Source organism: Coregonus clupeaformis, chromosome 16 (assembly GCF_020615455.1).
Source record: "Coregonus clupeaformis isolate EN_2021a chromosome 16, ASM2061545v1, whole genome shotgun sequence".
Taxonomy (NCBI): domain Eukaryota; kingdom Metazoa; phylum Chordata; class Actinopteri; order Salmoniformes; family Salmonidae; genus Coregonus; species Coregonus clupeaformis.
Window position 1 is genome coordinate 59,736,937 of NC_059207.1, and position 23,506 is coordinate 59,760,442.

The following is a 23,506-nucleotide window of genomic DNA, read 5'->3' on the forward strand; positions in this document are numbered from 1 at the left end:
CTAGATGGCACCAGGGCTAGATGGACCCAGGGCTAGATGGCACCAGGGCTAGATGGCCCCAGGGCTAGATGGCACCAGGGCTAGATGGCCCCAGGGCTAGATGGCACCAGGGCTAGATGGACCCAGGGCTAGATGGCACCAGGGCTAGATGGCACCAGGGCTAGATGGACCCAGGGCTAGATGGCACCAGGGCTAGATGGCACCAGGGCTAGATGGACTCAGGGCTAGATGGCACCAGGGCTAGATGCAACCAGGGCTAGATGGCCCCAGGGCTAGATGGCACCAGGGCTAGATGGACCCAGGGCTAGATGGCACCAGGGCTAGATGGAACCAGGGCTTGATGGCACCAGGGCTAGATGGCACCAGGGTTAGATGGCACCAGGGCTAGATGGCACCAGGGCTAGATGGCACCAGGGCTAGATGGACCCAGGGCTAGATGGCACCAGGGCTAGATGGCACCAGGGCTAGATGGCACCAGGGCTAGATGGCACCAGGGCTAGATGGACCCAGGACTAGATGGCACCAGGGCTAGATGGCACCAGGGCTAGATGGACCCAGGGCTAGATGGACCCAGGGCTAGATGGCACCAGGGCTAGATGGACCCAGGGCTAGATGGACCCAGGGCTAGATGGCACCAGGGCTAGATGGCACCAGGGCTAGATGGCCCCAGGGCTAGATGGCACCAGGGCTAGATGGCCCCAGGGCTAGATGGCACCAGGGCTAGATGGCACCAGGGCTAGATGGCACCAGGGCTAGATGGCCCCAGGGCTAGATGGACCCAGGGCTAGATGGCACCAGGGCTAGATGGCACCAGGGCTAGATGGCACCAGGGCTAGATGGCCCCAGGGCTAGATGGCACCAGGGCTAGATGGCACCAGGGCTAGATGGCCCCAGGGCTAGATGGCACCAGGGCTAGATGGCACCAGGGCTAGATGGCCCCAGGGTTAGATGGCACCAGGGCTAGATGGCACCAGGGCTAGATGGCACCAGGGCTAGATGGCACCAGGGCTAGATGGCACCAGGGCTAGATGGCACCAGGGCTAGATGGCACCAGGGCTAGATGGCCCCAGGGCTAGATGGCACCAGGGCTAGATGGCACCAGGGCTAGATGGCACCAGGGCTAGATGGACCCAGGGCTAGATGGCACCAGGGCTAGATGGCACCAGGGCTAGATGGCCCCAGGGCTAGATGGCACCAGGGCTTAATGGCACCAGGGCTAGATGGCACCAGGGCTAGATGGCATCAGGGCTAGATGGCACCAGGGCTAGATGGCACCAGGGCTAGATGGCCCCAGGGCTAGATGGCACCAGGGCTTAATGGCATACCGATAGAGGTATATCAAGCCTTTTTATATTCTCAAAGCTCCTTTATTAGCTTGTTTTAACTACTCCTACAGAAATGGTAGTCTGTCAGGTACTCAGCAGGAAGGTCTGATTTCGCTACCATTAAAAAAAGATCCAGATGGCAAATATAAAGATCCAGTCCATCTAAAAAACTGGAGGCCTGCTACACTTCAATGTTGTGATGCACTCAGAATTAAAAATTAAAAAGGTTTTACCAGGTATTGTTCATCCTGATCGGATGAACTACGGCTACGGCTGGCCATGCTTTCCACCTGGCTACCACTACCCCGGCCACCAACTCTGCACCCTCCGCTGCCCCCCCGGACCCTTTCTTTCTAAAACTAGCCGCCGAAATTGTCGCAACCCCTATTACTAGCCTGTTCAACCTCTCTTTCGTAACGTCTGATATCCCCAGAGATTGGAAAGCTGCTGCGGTCATCCCCCTCTTCAAAGGGGGTGACACTCTAGAACCAAACAGTTACAGACCTATATCCATCCTGCCCTGCCTTTTGAAAGTATTTGAAAGTTAACAAACAGATCACCGACCATTTCGAATCCCACCATACCTTCTCCGCAATGCAATCCGGTTTCCGAGCTGGTCATGGGTACACTTCAGTCAAGGTCCTAAACGATATTATAACCGCGATCGATAATAGACAGTACTGTGCAGCCGTCTTCATCGACCTGGCCAAGGCTTTCGACTCTGTCAAAAATCGCATTCTTATTGGAAGACTAAATAGCCTTGGTTTCTCAAATGACTGCCTCGCCTGGTTCACCAACTACTTCTCAGATAGAGTTCAATGTGTCAAATCGGAGGGCCTGTTGTCTGGACCTATGGCAGTCTCTATGGGGGTGCCACAGGGTTCAATTCTTGGGCAGACTCTTTTCTCCATGTATATCAATGATGTCACTCTTGCTTCTGGTGACTCTCAGATCCACCTCTACGCAGACGACATCATTTTGTATACATCTGGCCCTTCATTGGACACTGTGTTAACAAACCTCCAAACGAGCTTCAATGCCATACAACACTCCTTCAGTAGCCTCCAACTGCTCTTAAACACTAGTAAAACTAAATGCATGCTCTTCAATCGAAAGCTGCTGGCACCCGCCCACCCGACTAGAATCACTACTCTCGACGGGTCTGACCTAGAGTATGTGGACAACTACAAATACCTAAGTGTCTGGTTAGACTGTAAACTCTCCTTCCAGACTCACATTAAGAATCTCCAATCCAAAGTTAAATCTAGAATTGGCTTCCTATTTCGCAACAAAGCCTCCTTCACTCATGCTGCCAAACATGCCCTCGTAAAACTGACTATCCTACCGATCCTTGACTTCGGCGATGTCATTTACAAAATAGCCTCCAACACTCTACTCAGCAAATTGGATGTAGTCTATCACAGTGCCATCCGTTTTGTCTCCAAAGCCCCATACACTACCCACCACTGTGACCTGTACGCTCTTGTTGGCTGGTCCTCACTACATGTGCGTCGTCAAACCCACTGGCTCCAGGCCATCTATAAATCACTGCTAGGCAAATCCCCGCCTTATCTTAGGTCATTGGTCACCATAGCAGCACCCACCCGTAGTCTGTGCTCCAGCAGGTATATCTCACTGGTCATCCCCAAAGCCAACACCTCCTTTGGCCGCCATTCCTTCCAGTTCTCTGCTGCCAATGACTGGAACGAATTGCAAAAATCTCTGAAGCTGGAGACTCTTATCTCCCTCACTAACTTTAAGCATCAGTTGTCAGAGCACCTTACCGATCACTGCACCTGTACACAGCCCATCTGAAATTAGCCCACCCAACTACCTCATCCCTATATTGTTATTTATTTTGCTCTTTTGCACCCCAGTATCTCTATTTGCACATACATTCTTGCACATCTAGCATTCCAGTGTTAATACTAATTGTAATTATTTTGCACTATAGCCTATTTATTGCCTTACCCCCATAACTTGCTACATTTGCACACACTGTATATATATTTTCTGTTGTATTTTTTTTTACTTTATGTTTTTTTTACCCCATATGTAACTCTGTGTTGTTGTTTTTATCGCACTGCTTTGCTTTATCTTGGCCAGGTCGCAGTTGTAAATGAGAACTTGTTCTCAACTGGCTTACCTGGTTAAATAAAGGTGAAATAAAATGTAATAAATAAAAAAATCGGACATATTTTTTACATGGACGATAAATTGGAGATAATATGAGACAATTACTAGAAATAATAGAACAACATGAAACATCTAAGAATCCAGGTCTCATATTCATAACGGATTTTGAAAGGCCTTTGATAAAGTAAGACTGGATTTGATATATAAATGCCTGGATTGTTTATATTTAGGTGGGTCTCTTATTCAATGGGTAAACGTAATGTTTAGCAACCCCAGGTGAAAAACATTAAATAGTCGCTACTTCTCAAAGAGTTTCAAACTTTCAAGAGGAGGTTAAACAAGGGTGTCCACTGTCACCATCGAAATGCTAGCTATTAAAATCAGATAAAAAAAAAAAACATTAGAGGATTAGAAATCCAAGGTTTGAAAACAAATGTGTCCGATGACTCAAGTTTTATATTAAGTCCGCAATCTAGAACTTCAATGTCTCATTGAAGAACTCCCTGTTTGATCTTATAAGATGGCACCTTTTTATAGGCTATAACACAATTGGATAGGCCTATATTTCTGTTTACCAGTTTTTTATTTATTTACCAAGCTATATATTTACTGATCTAATTATTTAGTGCCATGCGTCTTGCCCATAGGCTATATACAGTTAGATTACGCAGTGATTTGATGACAAGGTGTAAAACATTTATGTCGCTAATTTACATTGAGTCGTGTTGACAGCAGCGGTGCTCTATCCCACCTCGCATACAACCACGGTCCCCCCGGTCCCCGGGCTCAATACGGTAATAAACCTTCATTCATTTAATCCTGGGATGGAAGAAGTTGAGGAGAGGGGAAGGGAGGAGAGGACTGGAGAGGCTGGATAGAACCAAGAGGATGGATAGAACCAAGAGGATGGATAGAACTGGGGGAAAGGGAGGGAGGGAGGAGGATGATAGGTGATAGGGGGAGATACAGTGAGGGAAAAAAGTATTTGAACCCCTGCTGATTTGGTACGTTTGCCCACTGACAAAGACATGATCAGTTTACAATTTTAATGATAGGTTTATTTGAACAGTGAGAGAAAGAATAACAACAAAAATAACCAGAAAAACGCATGTGAAAAATGTTATGAATTGATTTGCAGTTTAATGAGGGAAATAAGTATTTGACCCCTCTGCAAAACATGCCTTAGTACTTGGGGGCAAAACCAGACGTTTCTTGTAGTTGGCCACCAGGTTTGCACACATATCAGGAGGGATTTTGTCCTACTCCTCTTTGCAGATCTTCTCCAAGTCATTAAGGTTTCGAGCCTGACGTTTGGCAACTCGAACCTTCAGCTCCCTCCACAGATTTTCTATGATATTAAGGTCTGGAGACTGGCTAGGCCACTCCAGGACCTTAATGTGCTTCTTCTTGAGCCACTCCTTTGTTGCCTTGGCTGTGTGTTTTGGGTCACTGTCATGCTGGAATATCATATAAAATATATATATAGGACAAAACACATCATGACAAGAGACGCCACAACACTACATAAAGAGAGACGCCACAACACTACATAAAGAGAGACGCCACAACACTACATAAAGAGAGACATCACAACACTACATAAAGAGAGACGCCACAACACTACATAAAGAGAGACACCACAACACTACATAAAGAGAGACGCCACAACACTACATAAAGAGAGACACCACAACACTACATAGAGAGAGACACCATAACACTACATAAAGAGAGACGCCACAACACTACATAAAGAGAGACACCACAACACTACATAGAGAGAGACATCACAACACTACATAAAGAGAGACACCACAACACTACATAAAGAGAGACACCACAACACTACATAAAGAGAGACACCACAACACTACATAAAGAGAGAAACCACAACACTACATAAAGAGAGACGCCACAACACTACATAAAGAGAGACGCCACAACACTACATAAAGAGAGACGCCACAACACTACATAAAGAGAGACGCCACAACACTACATAAAGAGAAACCACAACACTACATAAAGAGAGACGCCACAACACTACATAAAGAGAGATGCCACAACACTACATAAAGAGAGACACCACAACACTACATAAAGAGAGACACCACAACACTACATAAAGAGAGACACCACAGCACTATATAAAGAGAGACGCCACAACACTACATAAAGAGAGACACCACAACACTACATAAAGAGAGACACCACAACACTACATAAAGAGATACACCACAACACTACATAAAGAGAGACACCACAACACTACATAAAGAGAGACACCACAACACTACATAAAGAGAGACGCCACAACACTACATAAAGAGAGACGCCACAACACTACATAAAGAGAGACCACAACACTACATGAAGAGAGACACCACAACACTACATAAAGAGAGACGCCACAACACTACATAAAGAGAGACACCACAACACTACATAAAGAGAGACCCCACAACACCACATAAAGAGAGACAACAACACTACATAACGAGAGACACCACAACACTACATAAAGAGAGACACCACAACACTACATAAAGAGAGACGCCACAACACTACATAAAGAGAGACACCACAACACTACATAAAGAGAGACTCCACAACACTACATAAAGAGAGACGCCACAACACTACATAAAGAGAGACACCACAACACTACATAAAGAGAGACACCACAACACTACATAAAGAGAGACACCAAAACACTAAATAAAGAGAGACGCCACAACACTACATAAAGAGAGACAACAACACTACATAAAGAGAGACACCACAACACTACATAAAGACAGACCACAACACTACATAAAGAGAGACACCACAACACTACATAAAGAGAGACCACAACACTACATAAAGAGAGACACCACAACACTACATAAAGAGAGACGCCACAACACTACATAAAGAGAGACGCCACAACACTACATAAAGAGAGACACCACAACACTACATAAAGAGAGACCACAACACTACATAAAGAGAGACACCACAACACTACATAAAGAGAGACACCACAACACTACATAAAGAGAGACACCACAACACTACATAAAGAGAGACACCACAACACTACATAAAGAGAGACACCACAACACTACATAAAGAGAGACACCACAACACTACATAAAGAGAGACGCCACAACACTACATAAAGAGAGAAGACACAACACTACATAAAGAGAGACAACAACACTACATAAAGAGAGACACCACAACACTACATAAAGAGAGACCACAACACTACATAAAGAGAGACACCACAACACTACATAAAGAGAGACTCCACAACACTACATAAAGAGAGACGCCACAACACTACATAAAGAGAGACGCCACAACACTACATAAAGAGAGACACCACAACACTACATAAAGAGAGACACCACAACACTACATAAAGAGAGACACCACAACACTACATAAAGAGAGACACCACAACACTACATAAAGAGAGACACCACAACACTACATAAAGAGAGACGCCACAACACTACATAAAGAGAGACACCACAACACTACATAAAGAGAGACACCACAACACTACATAAAGAGAGACTCCACAACACTACATAAAGAGAGACACCACAACACTACATAAAGAGAGACACCACAACACTAAAACAAGAGAGGCACCACAACACTACATAAAGAGAGACGCCACAACACTACATAAAGAGAGACACCACAACACAGTTGAGAACAAGTTCTCATTTACAACTGCGACCTGGCCAAGATAAAGCAAAGCAGTGCGATAAAAACAACATCTCAGAGTTACATATGGGGTAAACAAAACATAAAGTCAAAAATTCAACAGAACATATATATACAGTGTGTGCAAATGTAGCAAGTTATGGGGGTAAGACAATTAATAGGCCATAGTGCAAAATAATTACAATTTGTATTAACACTGGAATGATAGATGAACCTGCCATACTGACTAATGAGGTGACACCAATCGGTGCGCCTCGCGTGCTAGCCCGCTAACGTGCTAATGTCCAACCTCAAAATATAAATGGAAAAACCAAAGCCTGCAAACACTGACTAAAACTCAAACTTCATCACAGCACCTCCTTGAGTTAGAGAGGTGAACTGATCTCAGGTTTCAGGATCAAGAGGATCGCTACACTATAATAGTGACCTAGTCTGATTCAGCTTTGAGCTAGTCAGTTATTTGAGTCACACTCTCTCAATGTAAATAGGATGACCATTTGATTAATTGTTCAGCAGTCTTATGGCTTGGGGGTAGAAGCTGTTAAGGAGCCTTTTGGTCCTAGACTTGGCGCTCCGGTACCGCTTGCCATGCGGTAGCGGAGTGAACAGTCTATGACTTGGGTGACTGGAGTCTTTGACAATTTGTTGGGCCTTCCTCTGATACCGCCTGGTATAGTGGTCCTGGATGGCAGGAAGCTTGGCCCTTGTGATGTACTGGGCCGTACGCACTACCCTCTGTAGCGCCTTACGGTCAGATGCCGAGCAGTTGCCATACCAGGCGGTGATGCAACCAGTCAGGATGCTCTCGATGGTGCAGCTGTAGAACTTTTTAAGGATCTGAGGGCCCATGCCAAATCTTTTCAGTCTCCTGAGGGGGAATAGGAGTTGTCGTGCCCTCTTCACGACTGTCTTGGTGTGTTTGGACCATGACAGTTTGTTGGTGATGTGGACACCAAGGAACTTGAAACTCTCAACCTGCTCCACTAAAGCCCCATCGATGTTAATGGGGGCGTGTTCGGCCCTCCTTTCCTGTAGTCCATGATCAGCTCCTTTGTCTTGCTCACATTGAGGGAGAGGTTGTTGTCCTGGCAACACACTGCCAGGTCTCTGACCTCCCTATAGGCTGTCTCATCATTGTCGGTGATCAGGCCTACCACTGTTGTGTCATCAGCAAACTTTATGATGTTGTCAGAGTCGTGTTTGGCCACGCAGTCATGGGTGAACAGGGAGTACAGGAGGGGACTGAGCACGCACCCCTGAGGGGCCCCCGTGTTGAGGATCAGTGTGGCAGATGTGTTGTTACCTACCCTTACCACCTGGGGGCGGCCCTTCAGGAAGTCCAGGATCCAGTTGCAGAGGGAGGTGTTTAGTCCCAGGGTCCTTAGCTTAGTGATGAGCTTTGTGGGCACTATTGTGTTTAACACTGAGCTGTAGTCAATGAACAGCATTCTCACATAGGTGTTTGTTTTGTCCAGGTGTGAAAGGGCAGTGTGGAGTGCGATTGAGATTGCGTCATCTGTGGATCTGTTGGGGCGGTATGCGAATTGGAGTGGGTCTTGGGTTTCCGGGATGATGGTGTTGATGTGCGCCATGACCAGCCTTTCAAAGCACTTCATGGCTACTGATGTGAGTGCTACGGGTCGGAATCATTTAGGCAGGTTACCTTCACTTCCTTGGGCACAGGGACTATGGTGGTCTGCTTGAAAGATGTAGGTATTACAGACTCGGTCAGGGAGAGGTTGAAATGTAAGTCATACTCAGAATGTTACTTGGTGATATGGTACTGCCAGTGATAGACAACATCTAGAGACAGAATATAGACAGTGGAGTTTAAACAAGGTTTCCATACATTATATACAACTAGGTAGAGTGAACATAGAGCTGTAAGAGAATAAGCAGTGATATACACATAAACAGTGGGTATATGGTTGATATACAGTGGGTATATGGTTGATATACAGTGGATATATGGTTGATAAACAGTTGGTATATGGTTGATATACAGTGGGTATATGGTTGATAAACAGTGGGTATATGGTTGATAAACAGTGGGTATATGGTTGATAAACAGTGGGTATATGGTTGATAAACAGTGGGTATATGGTTGATAAACAGTGGGTATATGGTTGATAAACAGTGGGTAGATGGTTGATAAACAGTGGGTATATGGTTGATAAACAGTGGGTATATGGTTGATAAACAGTGGGTATATGGTTGATGAACAGTGGGTATATGGTTGATAAACAGTGGGTATATGGTTGATAAACAGTGGGTATATGGTTGATATACAGTGGGTATATGGTTGATAAACAGTGGGTATATGGTTGATAAACAGTGGGTATATGGTTGATAAACAGTGGGTATATGGTTGATAAACAGTGGGTATATGGTTGATAAACAGTTTGTATATGGTTGATAAACAGTGGGTATATGGTTGATAAACAGTGGGTATATGGTTGATATACAGTGGGTAGATGGTTGATATACAGTGGGTATATGGTTGATAAACAGTGGGTATATGGTTGATAAACAGTGGGTATATGGTTGATAAACAGTGGGTAGATGGTTGATAAACAGTGGGTATATGGTTGATAAACAGTGGGTATATGGTTGATAAACAGTGGGTAGATGGTTGATAAACAGTGGGTATATGGTTGATAAACAGTGGGTATACGGTTGATAAACAGTGGGTAGATGGTTGATAAACAGTGGGTAGATGGTTGATATACAGTGGGTAGATGGTTGATAAACAGTGGGTAGATGGTTGATAAACAGTGGGTAGATGGTTTATAAACAGTGGGTATATGGTTGATAAACAGTGGGTATATGGTTGATATACAGTGGGTATATGGTTGATAAACAGTGGGTAGATGGTTGATAAACAGTGGGTAGATGGTTGATAAACAGTGGGTATATGGTTGATAAACAGTGGGTATATGGTTGATAAACAGTGGGTAGATGGTTGATAAACAGTGGGTGATGGTTGATAAACAGTGGGTATATGGTTGATAAACAGTGGGTAGATGGTTGATAAACAGTGGATATATGGTTGATAAACAGTGGGTATATGGTTGATATACAGTGGGTATATGGTTGATATACAGTGGGTATACGGTTGATAAACAGTGGGTAGATGGTTGATAAACAGTGGGTATATGGTTGATATACAGTGGGTATATGGTTGATAAACAGTTGGTATACGGTTGATATACAGTGGGTATATGGTTGATAAACAGTGGGTATATGGTTGATAAACAGTGGGTATATGGTTGATAAACAGTGGGTATATGGTTGATAAACAGTGGGTATATGGTTGATAAACAGTGGGTATATGGTTGATAAACAGTGGGTATATGGTTGATAAACAGTGGATATATGGTTGATAAACAGCGGGTATATGGTTGATAAACAGTGGGTATATGGTTGATAAACAGTGGATATATGGTTGATAAACAGTGGGTATATGGTTGATAAACAGTGGGTATATGGTTGATATACAGTGGGTATATGGTTGATATACAGTGGGTATACGGTTGATAAACAGTGGGTAGATGGTTGATAAACAGTGGGTATATGGTTGATATACAGTGGGTATATGGTTGATAAACAGTTGGTATACGGTTGATATACAGTGGGTATATGGTTGATAAACAGTGGGTATATGGTTGATAAACAGTGGGTATATGGTTGATAAACAGTGGGTATATGGTTGATAAACAGTGGGTATATGGTTGATAAACAGTGGGTATATGGTTGATAAACAGTGGATATATGGTTGATAAACAGCGGGTATATGGTTGATAAACAGTGGGTATATGGTTGATAAACAGTGGATATATGGTTGATAAACAGTGGGTATATGGTTGATAAACAGTGGATATATGGTTGATAAACAGTGGGTATATGGTTGATAAACAGTGGATATATGGTTGATAAACAGCGGGTATATGGTTGTTCTCTTGATAAGTGTGTGAATGTGACAATTTTCCTGTCCTTCTAAGCATTCAAAATGTAACGAATACTTGTGGGTGTCAGAGAAAATGTATGGAGTAAAAAGTATATCATTTTCTTTAGGAAGGTAGTGAAGTAAAAGTAAAAGTTGTCAAAAATAGAAATAGTAAAGTAAAGTACAGATACCCCAAAAAACTACTTAAGTAGTACTATAAAGTATTTTTACTTAAGTACTTTACACCCCTGACAATATTTGCAAATTATTATTTTTTCAATTCTTCAAGCTCTTTTTCATGTCATCGATTTTAATGCCAATTTAAGTCAAAACTGTAACTAGGCCACTCAGGAACATTCAATGTTGTCTTGGTAAGCATCTCCATTGTCCTGTATATTTGGCCTTGTGTTTCAGGTTATTGTCCTGCTGAAAGGTGAATCTGTCTCCCAGTGTCTGTTGGAAAGCAGACAGAACCAGGTGTTCCTCTAGAATTTTCACTGTGCTTATCTCCATTCCTTTTATTTTTATCGAAAAAAAATAAAAAAATACTCTCTCAAACGGATTGGAGGGAAAGGTCCAAGGGAGGGGCTTGGATCTTCTGCATGCTGCCTAGTAGGCTGTGTTTAGACAGGCAGTTCTCTCTCATCCTATTTTGGCTCAAAGACACATTTCTATACTTTCCTTTCTTTCAATATCACAATTTCATCCTAACAAAAAATCTTTATACAAATGTTGCATACAGTGCCTTAGGAAAGTATTCAGACCCCTTCCCTTTTTCCACATTTTGTTACGTTACAGCCTTATTCTAAAATGGATTAAATATATATTTTTTCTCATCAATCTACACACAATACCCCATAATGACAAAGTGAAAACAGCTTTTTCAATATTTTTGCAAATGTATTAAGGATAAAAAACAGAAATACCTTATTTACATAAGTATTCAGACCCTTTGCTATGAGACTCGAAATTGAGCTCAGGTGCATCCTGTTTCCATTGATCATCCTTGAGATGTTTCTACAACTTGATTGGAGTCCACTTGTGGTAAATTCAATGGATTGGACATGATTTGGAAAGGCACACACCTGTCTATATAAGGTCCCACAGTTGACAGTGCATGTCAGAGCAAAAACAAAGCCATGAGGTCGAAGGAATTGTCCGTAGAGCTCCGAATGAAGATTGTGTCGAAGCACAGATCTGGGGAAGGGTACCAAAAAATGTCTGCAGCATTGAAGGTCCCCAAGAACACAGTGGCCTCCATCTTTCTTAAAGGTAAGACGTTTGGAACCACCAAGACTCTTCCTAGAGCTGGCTGCCCGGCCAAACTGAGAAATGGGGGGAGAAGGGCCTTGGTCAGGGAGGTGACCAAGAACCTGATGGCCACTCTGACAGACCTCCAGAGTTCCTCTGTGGAGATGGGAGAACCTTCCAGAAGGACAACTATCTCTGCAGACCTCCACCAATCAGGCCTTTAAGATAGAGTGGCCAGATGGAAGCCACTCCTCAGTAAAAGGCACATGACAGCCCGCTTGGAGTTCGTCAAAAGGCACCTAAAGGACTCTCAGACCATGAGAAACAAGATTCTCTGGTCTGATGAAACCAAGATTGAACACTTTGGCCTTAAAGCCAACCGTCACGTCTGGAAACCTGGCACCATCCCTACGGTGAAGCATGGGAGTGGCAGCATCATGCTGTGGGGATGTTTTTCAGCGGCAGGGACTGCGAGACTAGTCAGGATAATACTAATAATAATAATAATAATAATAATAATAATAATAATAATAATAATAATAATAATAATAATAATAATAATAATAATATGACTGTCATACAGTACAGTTGAAGTCTGAAATTTACGTACACCTTAACCAAATACATTTAAACTCAGTTTTTCACATTCCTGACATTTAATCCTAGTAAAAATTCCCTGTCTTAGGTCAGTTAGGATCACCACTTTATTTTAAGAATGTGAAATGTCAGAATAATAGAGAGAATTATTTATTTCAGCTTTTATTTCTTTCATCACATTCCCAGTGGGTCAGAAGTTTACATACACTCAATTAGTATTTGGTAGCATTGTTTATCTTGGGTCAAATGTTTCGGGTAGCCTTCCACAAGCTTCCCACAATAAGTTGGGTGAATTTTGGCCCATTCCTCCTGACAGAGCTGGTGTAACTGAGTCAAGATTGTTGGCCTCCTTGCTCGCACACGCTTTTTCAGTTCTGCCCACACATTTTCTATAGGATTGAGGTCAGGGCGTTGTGATGGCCACTCCAATACCTTGACTTTGTTGTCCTTAAGCCATTTTGCCACAACTTTGGAAGTCTGCTTGGGGTCATTGTCCATTTGGAAGACCCATTTGCGACCAAGCTTTAACATCCTGACTGATGTCTTGAGATGTTGCTTCAATATATCCACATAATTTTCCTTCCTCATGATGCCATCTATTTTGTGAAGTGCACCAGTCCCTCCTGCAGCAAAGCACCCCCAAAGCATGATGCTGCCACCCCCGTGCTTCACGGTTGGGATGGTGTTCTTCTGCTTGCAAGCCTACCCCCTTTTTCCTCCAAACATAACGATGGTCATTATGGCCTAACAGTTCTATTTTTGTTTCATCAGACCAGAGTACATTTCTCCAAAAAGTATGTTCTTTGTCAACGTGTGCAGTTGCAAACCGTAGTCTGGCTTTTTTATGGCAGTTTTGGAGCAGTGGCTTCTTCCTTGCTGAGCGGCCTTTCAGGTTATGTCGATATAGGACTCGTTTTACTGTGGATATAGATACTTTTGTACCTGTTTCCTCGAGCATCTTCACAAGGTCCTTTGCAGTTGTTCTGGGATTGATTTGCACTTTTTCGCAACAAAGTACGTTCATCTCTAGGAGACAGAACGCATCTCCTTCCTGAGCGGTATGACGGCTGCGTGGTCCCATGGTGTTTATACTTGCGTACTATTGTTTGTACAGATTAACGTGGTACCTTCAGGCATTTGGAAATTGCTCTCAAGGATGAACCAGACTTGTGGAGATCTACAATTTTACTTTGAGGTCTTGGCTGATTTCTTTTGATTTTACATTTACATTACATTTTAGTCATTTAGCAGACGCTCTTATCCAGAGTGACTTACAGGAGCAATTAGGGTTTAGTGCCTTGCTCAAGGGCACATTTACGTCATTTAGCAGACGCTCTTATCCAGAGCGACTCACAAATTGGTGCATTCACCCTATAGCCAGTGGGATAACCACTTTATAATTTTTTTGGGGGGGTAGAAGGATTACTTTATCCTATCCCAGGTATTCCTTAAAGAGGTGGGGTTTCAAATGTCTCCGGAAGGTGGTGAATGACTCCGCTGTCCTGGCGTCGTGAGGGAGCTTGTTCCACCATTGGGGTGCCAGAGCAGCGAACAGTTTTGACTGGGCTGAGCGGGAACTATGATTCCGCAGAGGAAGGGGAGCCAGCAGGCCAGAGGTGGATGAACGCAATGCCCTCGTTTGGGTGTAGGGACTGATCAGAGCCCGAAGGTACAGAGGTGCCGTTCCCCTCACTGCTCCATAGGCAAGCACCATGGTCTTGTAACGGATGCGATGATGCCAAGCAAAGAGGCACTGAGTTTGAAGGTAGGCCTTGAAATACATCCACAGGTACACCTCCAATTGACTCAAATGATGTCAATTAGCCTATCAGAAGCTTCTAAAGCCATGACATCATTTTCTGGAATTTTCCAAGCTGTTTAAAGGCACAGTCAACTTAGTGTATGTAAACTTCTGACCCACTGGAATTGTGATACAATGCATTGTAAGTGAAATAATCTGTCTGTAAACAATTGTTGGAAAAATTACTTGTGTCATGCACAAAGTAGATGACCTAACCGACTTGCCAAAACTATAGTTTGTTAACAAGAAATTTGTGGAGTGGTTGAAAAACGAGTTTTAATGACTCCAACTTAATTGTATGTAAACTTCCGACTTCAACTGTATACAGAAAGTGATACAGAGAGAGATACAGAGAAAGAGAGAGATACAGAGAGATACATAGAGAGAGATACAGAGAGAGAGATACAGAGAGAGATACACAGAGAGAGAGAGATACAGAGAGAGAGAGATACAGAGAGAGAGAGAGATACAAAGAGAGATACAGAGAGAGATACAGAGAGAGAGATACAGAGAACGAGAGAGAGAGAGAGAGAGAGAGAGATACAGAGAGATACAGAGAGATACAGAGAGAGATACAGAGAAAGATAGAGAGAGAGATACAGAGAGAGATACAGAGAGAGATACAGAGAAAGATAGAGAGAGAGATACAGAGAGAGAGAGACACAGAGAGAGAGATACAAAGAGAGATACAGAGAGAGATTTACAGAGAGAGAGAGAGATACAGAGAGGGAGAGATACAGAGAGAGAGAGATACAGAGAGAGAGAGATACAGAGAGAGAGAGATATTCAAAGAGAGATACAGAGAGAGATGCAGAGAGCGAGAGAGATACAGACAGAGAGAGAGAGAGATACAGAGAGATTCAGAGAGATACAGAGAGAGGGATACAGAGATAGATACAGAGAGAGATACAGAGAGAGAGATACAGAGAGTGATACAGAGAGAGATACAGAGAGAGAGAGGGATACAGAGAGAGAGAGAGAGAGAGAGAGAGAGAGACGGAGAGAGAGAGAGAGATACAGAGAGAGAGGGCTACAGAGAGAGAGAGAGAGAGAGAGAGAGAGAGAGAGAGAGAGAGAGAGAGAGAGAGAGAGAGAGAGAGATACAGAGAGAGAGGGCTACAGAGAGATACACAGAGAGAGATACAGAGAGTGATACAGAGAGAGAGAGAGAGAGAGAGAGAGAGAGAGAGAGAGAGAGAGAGAGAGAGAGAGAGAGAGAGAGAGAGAGAGAGAGAGAGAGAGAGAGAGAGAGAGAGAGAGAGAGAGAGAGAGAGAGAGAGAGAGAGAGAGAGAGAGAGAGAGAGAGAGAAAGGCAGATATAGAGGAATAGAGACTTAAACAGGACCAAGTTAAGTTAAGCTACAGTTATAGAAACAGATGCTTGCCTGTACTTAACAACGATTGATTTACAAAATAAGAGCATAAACCAGAAGAAAAAAAAACTAGCTGAATTAGATTCAAAACTATCTCTCTACCGGCCATAAGTATTCATATCCCTGTACAGAAAGTATCTCTCTACTGGCCATAAATATTTGGTTGCCCCGTACAGAAAGCAACAGTAGATAATGAATAGCGGTCATACAGCACCTTGGATGTAATATCCACTCAAAGTGGTCTGCAATGTGTGAGATTTAAACCTTCCATCTACCTACTGTACAAACACCACCACCACCTGGGAGCACTTCAGCCATTTTATGGCTAATTCAGCACTTTCCCCAGTCATCAGTTTCCCTAACCCCCCTCCACAGCCATAGGTGTCTGATGCAATCACCTGGATGGTTTATCCCAATAATCATCTCCACCGCTCCACTCCACGTAATGTGCTTTGAGAAATCTACTTTTGAAATTGGGCACCCCTGCTTCCCGGATTTAGACTGATCCAATTGAGTCACAATGAGATTATACCACTCAGAAATGGGGGAAACCCATCTCCTAAGGATTTGTGGGTAATCTGATTGTACTTCCTCTCATCCAAACAATAGATGCCCACTTGGATTACAGTATACTTTCTCATGGAGTAGTATGTGAATGTTTTGAAGTAGAACATTGCTCTTTCAAAGTTTATTCTAAAATGGTGGACATATAAAACAGTATGACAGACCTAGATTAAAGTGATCCATGAGTAGTCTTAAATTGGTTTAATGAGTAACGGATTGAACAGGTTGATTACCATTGATTAGCATTAATTAACCTTGGATTACCTTTTTCTGGACTCAAACTTTGTAAACGAAGATTAACCATAATCCAGGAATCATTGACGTCTCTAAAACCAAATTTGAGTATAGTTAATCCTCTTTAGTTAATCCTCATTAGTTAATCCTCATTGGCATACTGTTTAGTCCAGGAGGTCCATTAACCACCCCTGAGTCCCACATTGCTCCCTATTCTAACGTATACACTTGGAGACAGGAAAGGTGCAGAAGGGGAGTTTAATGAATAAGAAAGGCAGATACACAAACCAGAAGCAGGCTACTGAGCGTAACCAAAACCAATACTGACTGATGACTGAGGCTACTGAACGTCACCAAAACCAATACTGACTGATGACTGAGGCTACTGAACGTCACCAAAACCAATACTGACTGATGACTGAGGCTACTGAACGTCACCAAAACCAATACTGCCTGATGACTGAGGCTACTGAACGTCACCAAAACCAATACTGCCTGATGACTGAGGCTACTGAACGTCACCAAAACCAATACTGCCTGATGACTGAGGCTACTGAGGGCTGTATGAAGGGAGAGTCATCAGGGTGGTGATGAAGTCCAGGTGTGCTTAACGACGGGGAGCAGGTGTGCGCAACGATGATTGCCAGGACGAGTGGTTAGTGGACCGGCGACGTCGAGCGCCGGAGCAGGGGAGCTGGAGTAGGCGTGACACCTATATTGTGTACTTCTTTTGACTAGGGCCCAGAGGGGAAAGTGTCCCATTTGGGACTCAGTCTTCCAAACCCTGTGACCTTGCTATGTAAACTCCAGGCTACATGATAACTACACGTTCTAACTAGCACACAGAGCTTTTCATTGTCAGATTAAGTCAAATCAGGATTTAAAGCATGATCCTCTGATTTGTGGTCCTCTGTAGCTCAGCTGGTAGAGCACGGCGCTTGTAACGCCAGGGTAGTGGGTTCGATCCCCGGGACCACCCATACGTAAAAATGTATGCGCACATGACTGTAAGTCGCTTTGGATAAAAGCGTCTGCTAAATGGCATATTATTATTATTAACAAAAATCTGGATTTAAAGCATGTTCCTCTGATTAAGTAAAATCAGGATTAAAAATGTTCCTCTGACATGGTACTGTGGTACTGCGGAACTGTACTTGTGTTCAGGGCTGTGTTTTTAATCTCTTCCCACCTGCGTCCCAAATGGCACCTTGTTCACTATATAGTGCACTACATTAGACCAGAGCCAAATTAGTGCACTACATACGGAATAGGGTGCCATTTGGGATGCAAAGCTATCTCTCTGAGCCCTTGTTATCTAGATTGCAGGGTGATTAGACCAGTGGCGCTGCAGCCACAACGCAGAGAGCATATTAACAGGGGAGAGAATCAACCTCATTATGGACCTCGTTATTAACCTGAAATGGGGAATATATAGTTTATCGGACACTGCAGTTCACACCTACACAGTATTATATTTCATTAAGGTCACCCTCACTGTCAGGACCACTCAAATGAATTACTTGATTATTTTCCTTAAACTTTAAAACGAACGCTACCCATTATTTAATGTGGCTGGTGTTGGACGTGTTTGGGGGGAGAGGTGTGCAGTTCTTTTGTGGGGGCATTCCTCTAAGGGCCCCTCCATCCACTTCAGACGTAACTCATTAAGAGTAGAGTCTGGGACTAGACCTCGTAACTGGCGTCATTTAGCCCCAGACACCCAGGCCTTTCCTTAAAACCTTCATTAGGCATGGCCTGCTTTAATTTGAGGTGTTTAAAGTTTGTCTCAGGGCCTGGGGGACCAGAGTAGAGTGGAAGTCAGAGTGCCCTCTAAAAGCCAACTACTAATGCTTTAGGAGCAATATCTGGCCATGCTAGAAAGTATGGGAGAACAGTGTTTTTGAACCTGAAATATGGTTTTAGACACTAACTATAACATGATCACTAGATCACGCGGGTAGCTTAGTGGGTAAGAGCGTTGTGCCAGTAACCAAAAAGTCGCTGGTTCTAATCCCCGAGCCGACTAGGTGAAAAATCTGTCGATGTGCCCTTGAGCAAAGGACTTATCCCTAATTGCTCCTGTAAGTCGCTCTGGATAAGAGCGTCTGCTAAAATGACAAAAAATAATAATTATATCCTTAGAATGCTGCTGCAACATACTGATGCTAGACAGAGTTGAGCACCACTCCTGAAATATAAAGCAAATTCAGATTTATCCCTTCACTTTTCCTCAGTGTTTTGCCACAGTGGGGATGCTATTGATTATACAGTAGATAGATAAAGCCTATTTAAATGCAGCCCCTTTGTGATTTACAACCGTGTTGAATCATCCTGTCAGTTGTATCTTTGCGTATTCCTGGCGCTCTGGATGATATAACCGTGTTGAATCATCCTGTCAGTTGTATCTTTGCGTATTCCTAGCGCTCTGGATGATATAACCGTGTTGAATCATCCTGTCAGTTGTATCTTTGCGTATTCCTGGCGCTCTGGATGATATGGAAGGCTCATCCTGTCAGTTGTATCTTTGCGTATTCCTGGCGCTCTGGATGATATAACCGTGTTGAATCATCCTGTCAGTTGTATCTTTGCGTATTCCTGGCGCTCTGGATGATATAACCGTGTTGAATCATCCTGTCAGTTGTATCTTTGCGTATTCCTGGCGCTCTGGATGATATAACCGTGTTGAATCATCCTGTCAGTTGTATCTTTGCGTATTCCTGGCGCTCTGGATGATATAACCGTGTTGAATCATCCTGTCAGTTGTATCTTTGCGTATTCCTGGCGCTCTGGATGATATAACCGTGTTGAATCATCCTGTCAGTTGAATCTTTGCGTATTCCTGGCGCTCTGGATGATATAACCGTGTTGAATCATCCTGTCAGTTGAATCTTTGCGTATTCCTGGCGCTCTGGATGATATAACCGTGTTGAATCATCCTGTCAGTTGTATCTTTGCGTATTCCTGGCGCTCTGGATGATATGGAAGGCTCATCCTGTCAGTTGTATCTTTGCGTATTCCTGGCGCTCTGGATGATATAACCGTGTTGAATCATCCTGTCAGTTGTATCTTTGCGTATTCCTGGCGCTCTGGATGATATAACCGTGTTGAATCATCCTGTCAGTTGAATCTTTGCGTATTCCTGGCGCTCTGGATGATATAACCGTGTTGAATCATCCTGTCAGTTGTATCTTTGCGTATTCCTGGCGCTCTGGATGATATAACCGTGTTGAATCATCCTGTCAGTTGTATCTTTGCGTATTCCTGGCGCTCTGGATGATATAACCGTGTTGAATCATCCTGTCAGTTGTATCTTTGCGTATTCCTGGCGCTCTGGATGATATGGAAGGCTCATCCTGTCAGTTGTATCTTTGCGTATTCCTGGCGCTCTGGATGATATGGAAGGCAGCGTTTACATAGTTTATAGGGCACTTCAGTGGAGGTCGTTTGGGCATGTAGCCCTTTCCTGCAGTCAATGACCAAAAGCGCCCTCTTTGGCCTGATGGGTGGAATGTTAATAATATTTTTCACAATTTCAAAATTGATATATATATATATATATATATATATTTTTTTTTACGAAATCCGGTGTTTCTATGTCAAACAGTTTTGTTATATTTCAGTGTTCTGTGATGTATATAAAGTGCAATATTGGGATGCAAACTCAAAATGTATTACATTTCAACTCTATCCATGTATCTGACATGGTAAGTCGCTAAATGACGAAAATGAAATGAAATGAATGAAATTAAATGGTACAGGTGTCTTCTTTTTTTAAGCCCATAACCATGTGTGTGAGGTGTGTACTCTTGTTTCAAAGTAGATTTGTTTAAGACTACCAAGAATCACTCTGTGTTTAGCCCAATGCAATAAAAGGTTAAAGTGCACTTCAGCGGAGGGTGCTTTGGTGTCTAATGTGCACTTCAGTGGAGGGTGTTTTGGTGTCTAAAGTGCACTTCAGTGGAGGGTGCTTTGGTGTCTAAAGTGCACTTAAGCGGAGGGTGCTTTGGTGTCTAATGTGCACTTCAGCGGAGGGTGCTTTGGTGTCTAATGTGCACTTCAGCGGAGGGTGCTTTGGTGTTTCTGTTTTGTTGATGCTTTCATCATGTTGATGGATGCTGTTTCTGTTTTGTTGATGCTTTCATCATGTTGATGGATGCTGTTTCTGTTTTGTTGATGCTTTCATCATGTTGATGGATGCTGTTTCTGTTTTGTTGATGCTTTCATCATGTTGATGGATGCTGTTTCTGTTTTGTTGATGCTTTCATCATGTTTATGGACGCTGTTTCTGTTTTGTTGATGCTTTCATCATGTTGATGGATGCTGTTTCTGTTTTGTTGATGCTTTCATCATGTTGATGGATGCTGTTTCTGTTTTGTTGATGCTTTCATCATGTTGATGGATGCTGTTTCTGTTTTGTTGATGCTTTCATCATGTTGATGGATGCTGTTTCTGTTTTGTTGATGCTTTCATCATGTTGATGGATGCTGTTTCTGTTTTGTTGATGCTTTCATCATGTTGATGGATGCTGTTTCTGTTTTGTTGATGCTTTCATCATGTTGATGGTTGATGGATGCTGTTACTGTTTTGTTGATGCTTTCATCATGTTGACGGATGCTGTTTCTGTTTTGACCACATTTAGTATTTGGCCTAAAGCTCTCTTGAATTTTTTTATTTTTTTATTTTTATTTTTTTTTTTACCTCTTTGCTGAAATATTTAGATTGACATGAAGATGTAGTCTTTACCCACAAACTTGAATTCAATTTGAATTCAACTGGACCTTTAAATGATGGTGTTAGAGCCAAAGCCTACCTCTGCTGGGGATGCTGGTCTATATTTTACTGCCTGTTGTCTCTGTTTTAGAAATGGGCTCCTCTTTCAACCTTTTTCAATGCCCTTTGGGTCAAATGATGAGATGACATATACATATTACACATACAATCAGCTCATATGTCCAGTATGTGGAAGTTTATTCACACAGTTCAATTGATGAGAAATAAAAGCCTAACAGTTTCTTGTTATTTTATTTTTTTTCAGCTCCTATGTGTGGTGGTCAGCTGCGAGGCCCTAACGGTGTTATCACTTCACCAAACTACCCTGTCCAGTATGACAACAATGCTAACTGTACCTGGGTCATCACCGCTACAGACACCACCAAGGTATCGTCACACATGCTAATGCTATATTCTAATACTGAAAATGTTGTGTTAATGTTGCGATGCTATGCTACGCTAATCCAGTACTATGTACAGAACTGACATGCTAAATGCTAATATTGACTACTTTGTGTCACTTCGGGATTTAGTGACTACTTGCTATGCTATGCTAATATTTACAACAGTCTGACAGTATGACATGCTAATGTGGCTCAATTGGTAGAGCATGGCGCTTGTAACGCCAGGGTAGTGGGTTCGATCCCCGGGACCACCCATACGTAAAAATGTATGCACACATGACTGTAAGTCGCTTTGGATAAAAGCGTTTGCTAAATGGCATATTATTGTTAGTGATGCTATGCTATGCTAATATGTACTACTGTTTATGCACTACTTGTTTGCTTCTCAGATGTAAGCTAAATGCTAATTGTGCTACTGCTAGCCAAACATGTTAAGATCATCGTTTTTTGTTTTTTTTATATATAGGGCATTTATTATGTGTATCTATAATGTGTCTCCAAGCCATCATTTTAAGTGAATATTCTTTCCCCACTCTGTCAGATCAGATCTACCTTTCCTAGGTGGTGCTATGTTACAGATAGCACTGTGGCTGTAGAGCTTATTTTGTGGACTAGTCGGGTACAATGCTTTGCAAAGGAGTTGGTACAATGCCCTGCAAAGGAGTTGGTACAATGCCCTGCAAAGGAGTTGGTGCAATGCCCTGCAAAGGGGTTGGTGCAATGCCCTGCAAAGGAGTTGGTGCAATGCCCTGCAAAGGGGTTGGTGCAATTCCCTGCAAAGGAGTTGGTACAATGCCCTGCAAAGGAGTTGGTGCAATGCCCTGCAAAGGAGTTGGTACAATGCCCTGCAAAGGAGTTGGTACAATGCCCTGCAAAGGAGTTGGTGCAATGCCCTGCAAAGGAGTTGGTACAATGCCCTGCAAAGGAGTTGGTACAATGCCCTGCAAAGGAGTTGGTACAATGCCCTGCAAAGGAGTTGGTGCAATGCCCTGCAAAGGGGTTGGTGCAATGCCCTGCAAAGGAGTTGGTACAATGCCCTGCAAAGGAGTTTGTAAGTTATAGCAAGAGAAGGGTAGATGAAAAGGAATCAGCCAGATAGGACTCCACCAACAGGAAGAGAGAGAGAGAGAGAGAGAGAGAGAGAGAGAGAGAGAGAGAGAGAGAGAGAGAGAGAGAGAGAGAGAGAGAGAGAGAGAGAGAGAGAGAGAGAGAGAGAGAGAGAGAGAGAGAGAGAGAGAAAGAGAGAGAGGGAGAAAGAGAGAGAGAGAGAGAGAGAGAGAGGGAGAGAGAGAGAGAGAGAGAGAGAGAGAGAGAGAGAGAGAGAGAGAGAGAGAGAGAGAGGGAGATAGTGGAATCACCTGTGGAGAAGGAGAGGAAGAAAA

The 23,506-nt window shown here is 43.2% G+C and overlaps 1 protein-coding gene across 1 annotated transcript in view; it reads left to right on the plus strand.

Annotated features, from left to right (window-relative positions):
- The window catches only part of csmd2 (CUB and Sushi multiple domains 2), a 421,278-nt gene that overhangs the window by 16,285 nt on the left and 381,487 nt on the right, over positions 1 to 23,506 (plus strand). Inside the window, exon 3 of the mRNA XM_045225492.1 lies at positions 21,986 to 22,107. Coding sequence (XP_045081427.1) covers positions 21,986 to 22,107 — 122 coding nt within the window. The remainder of the gene's footprint in view (positions 1 to 21,985; positions 22,108 to 23,506) is intronic.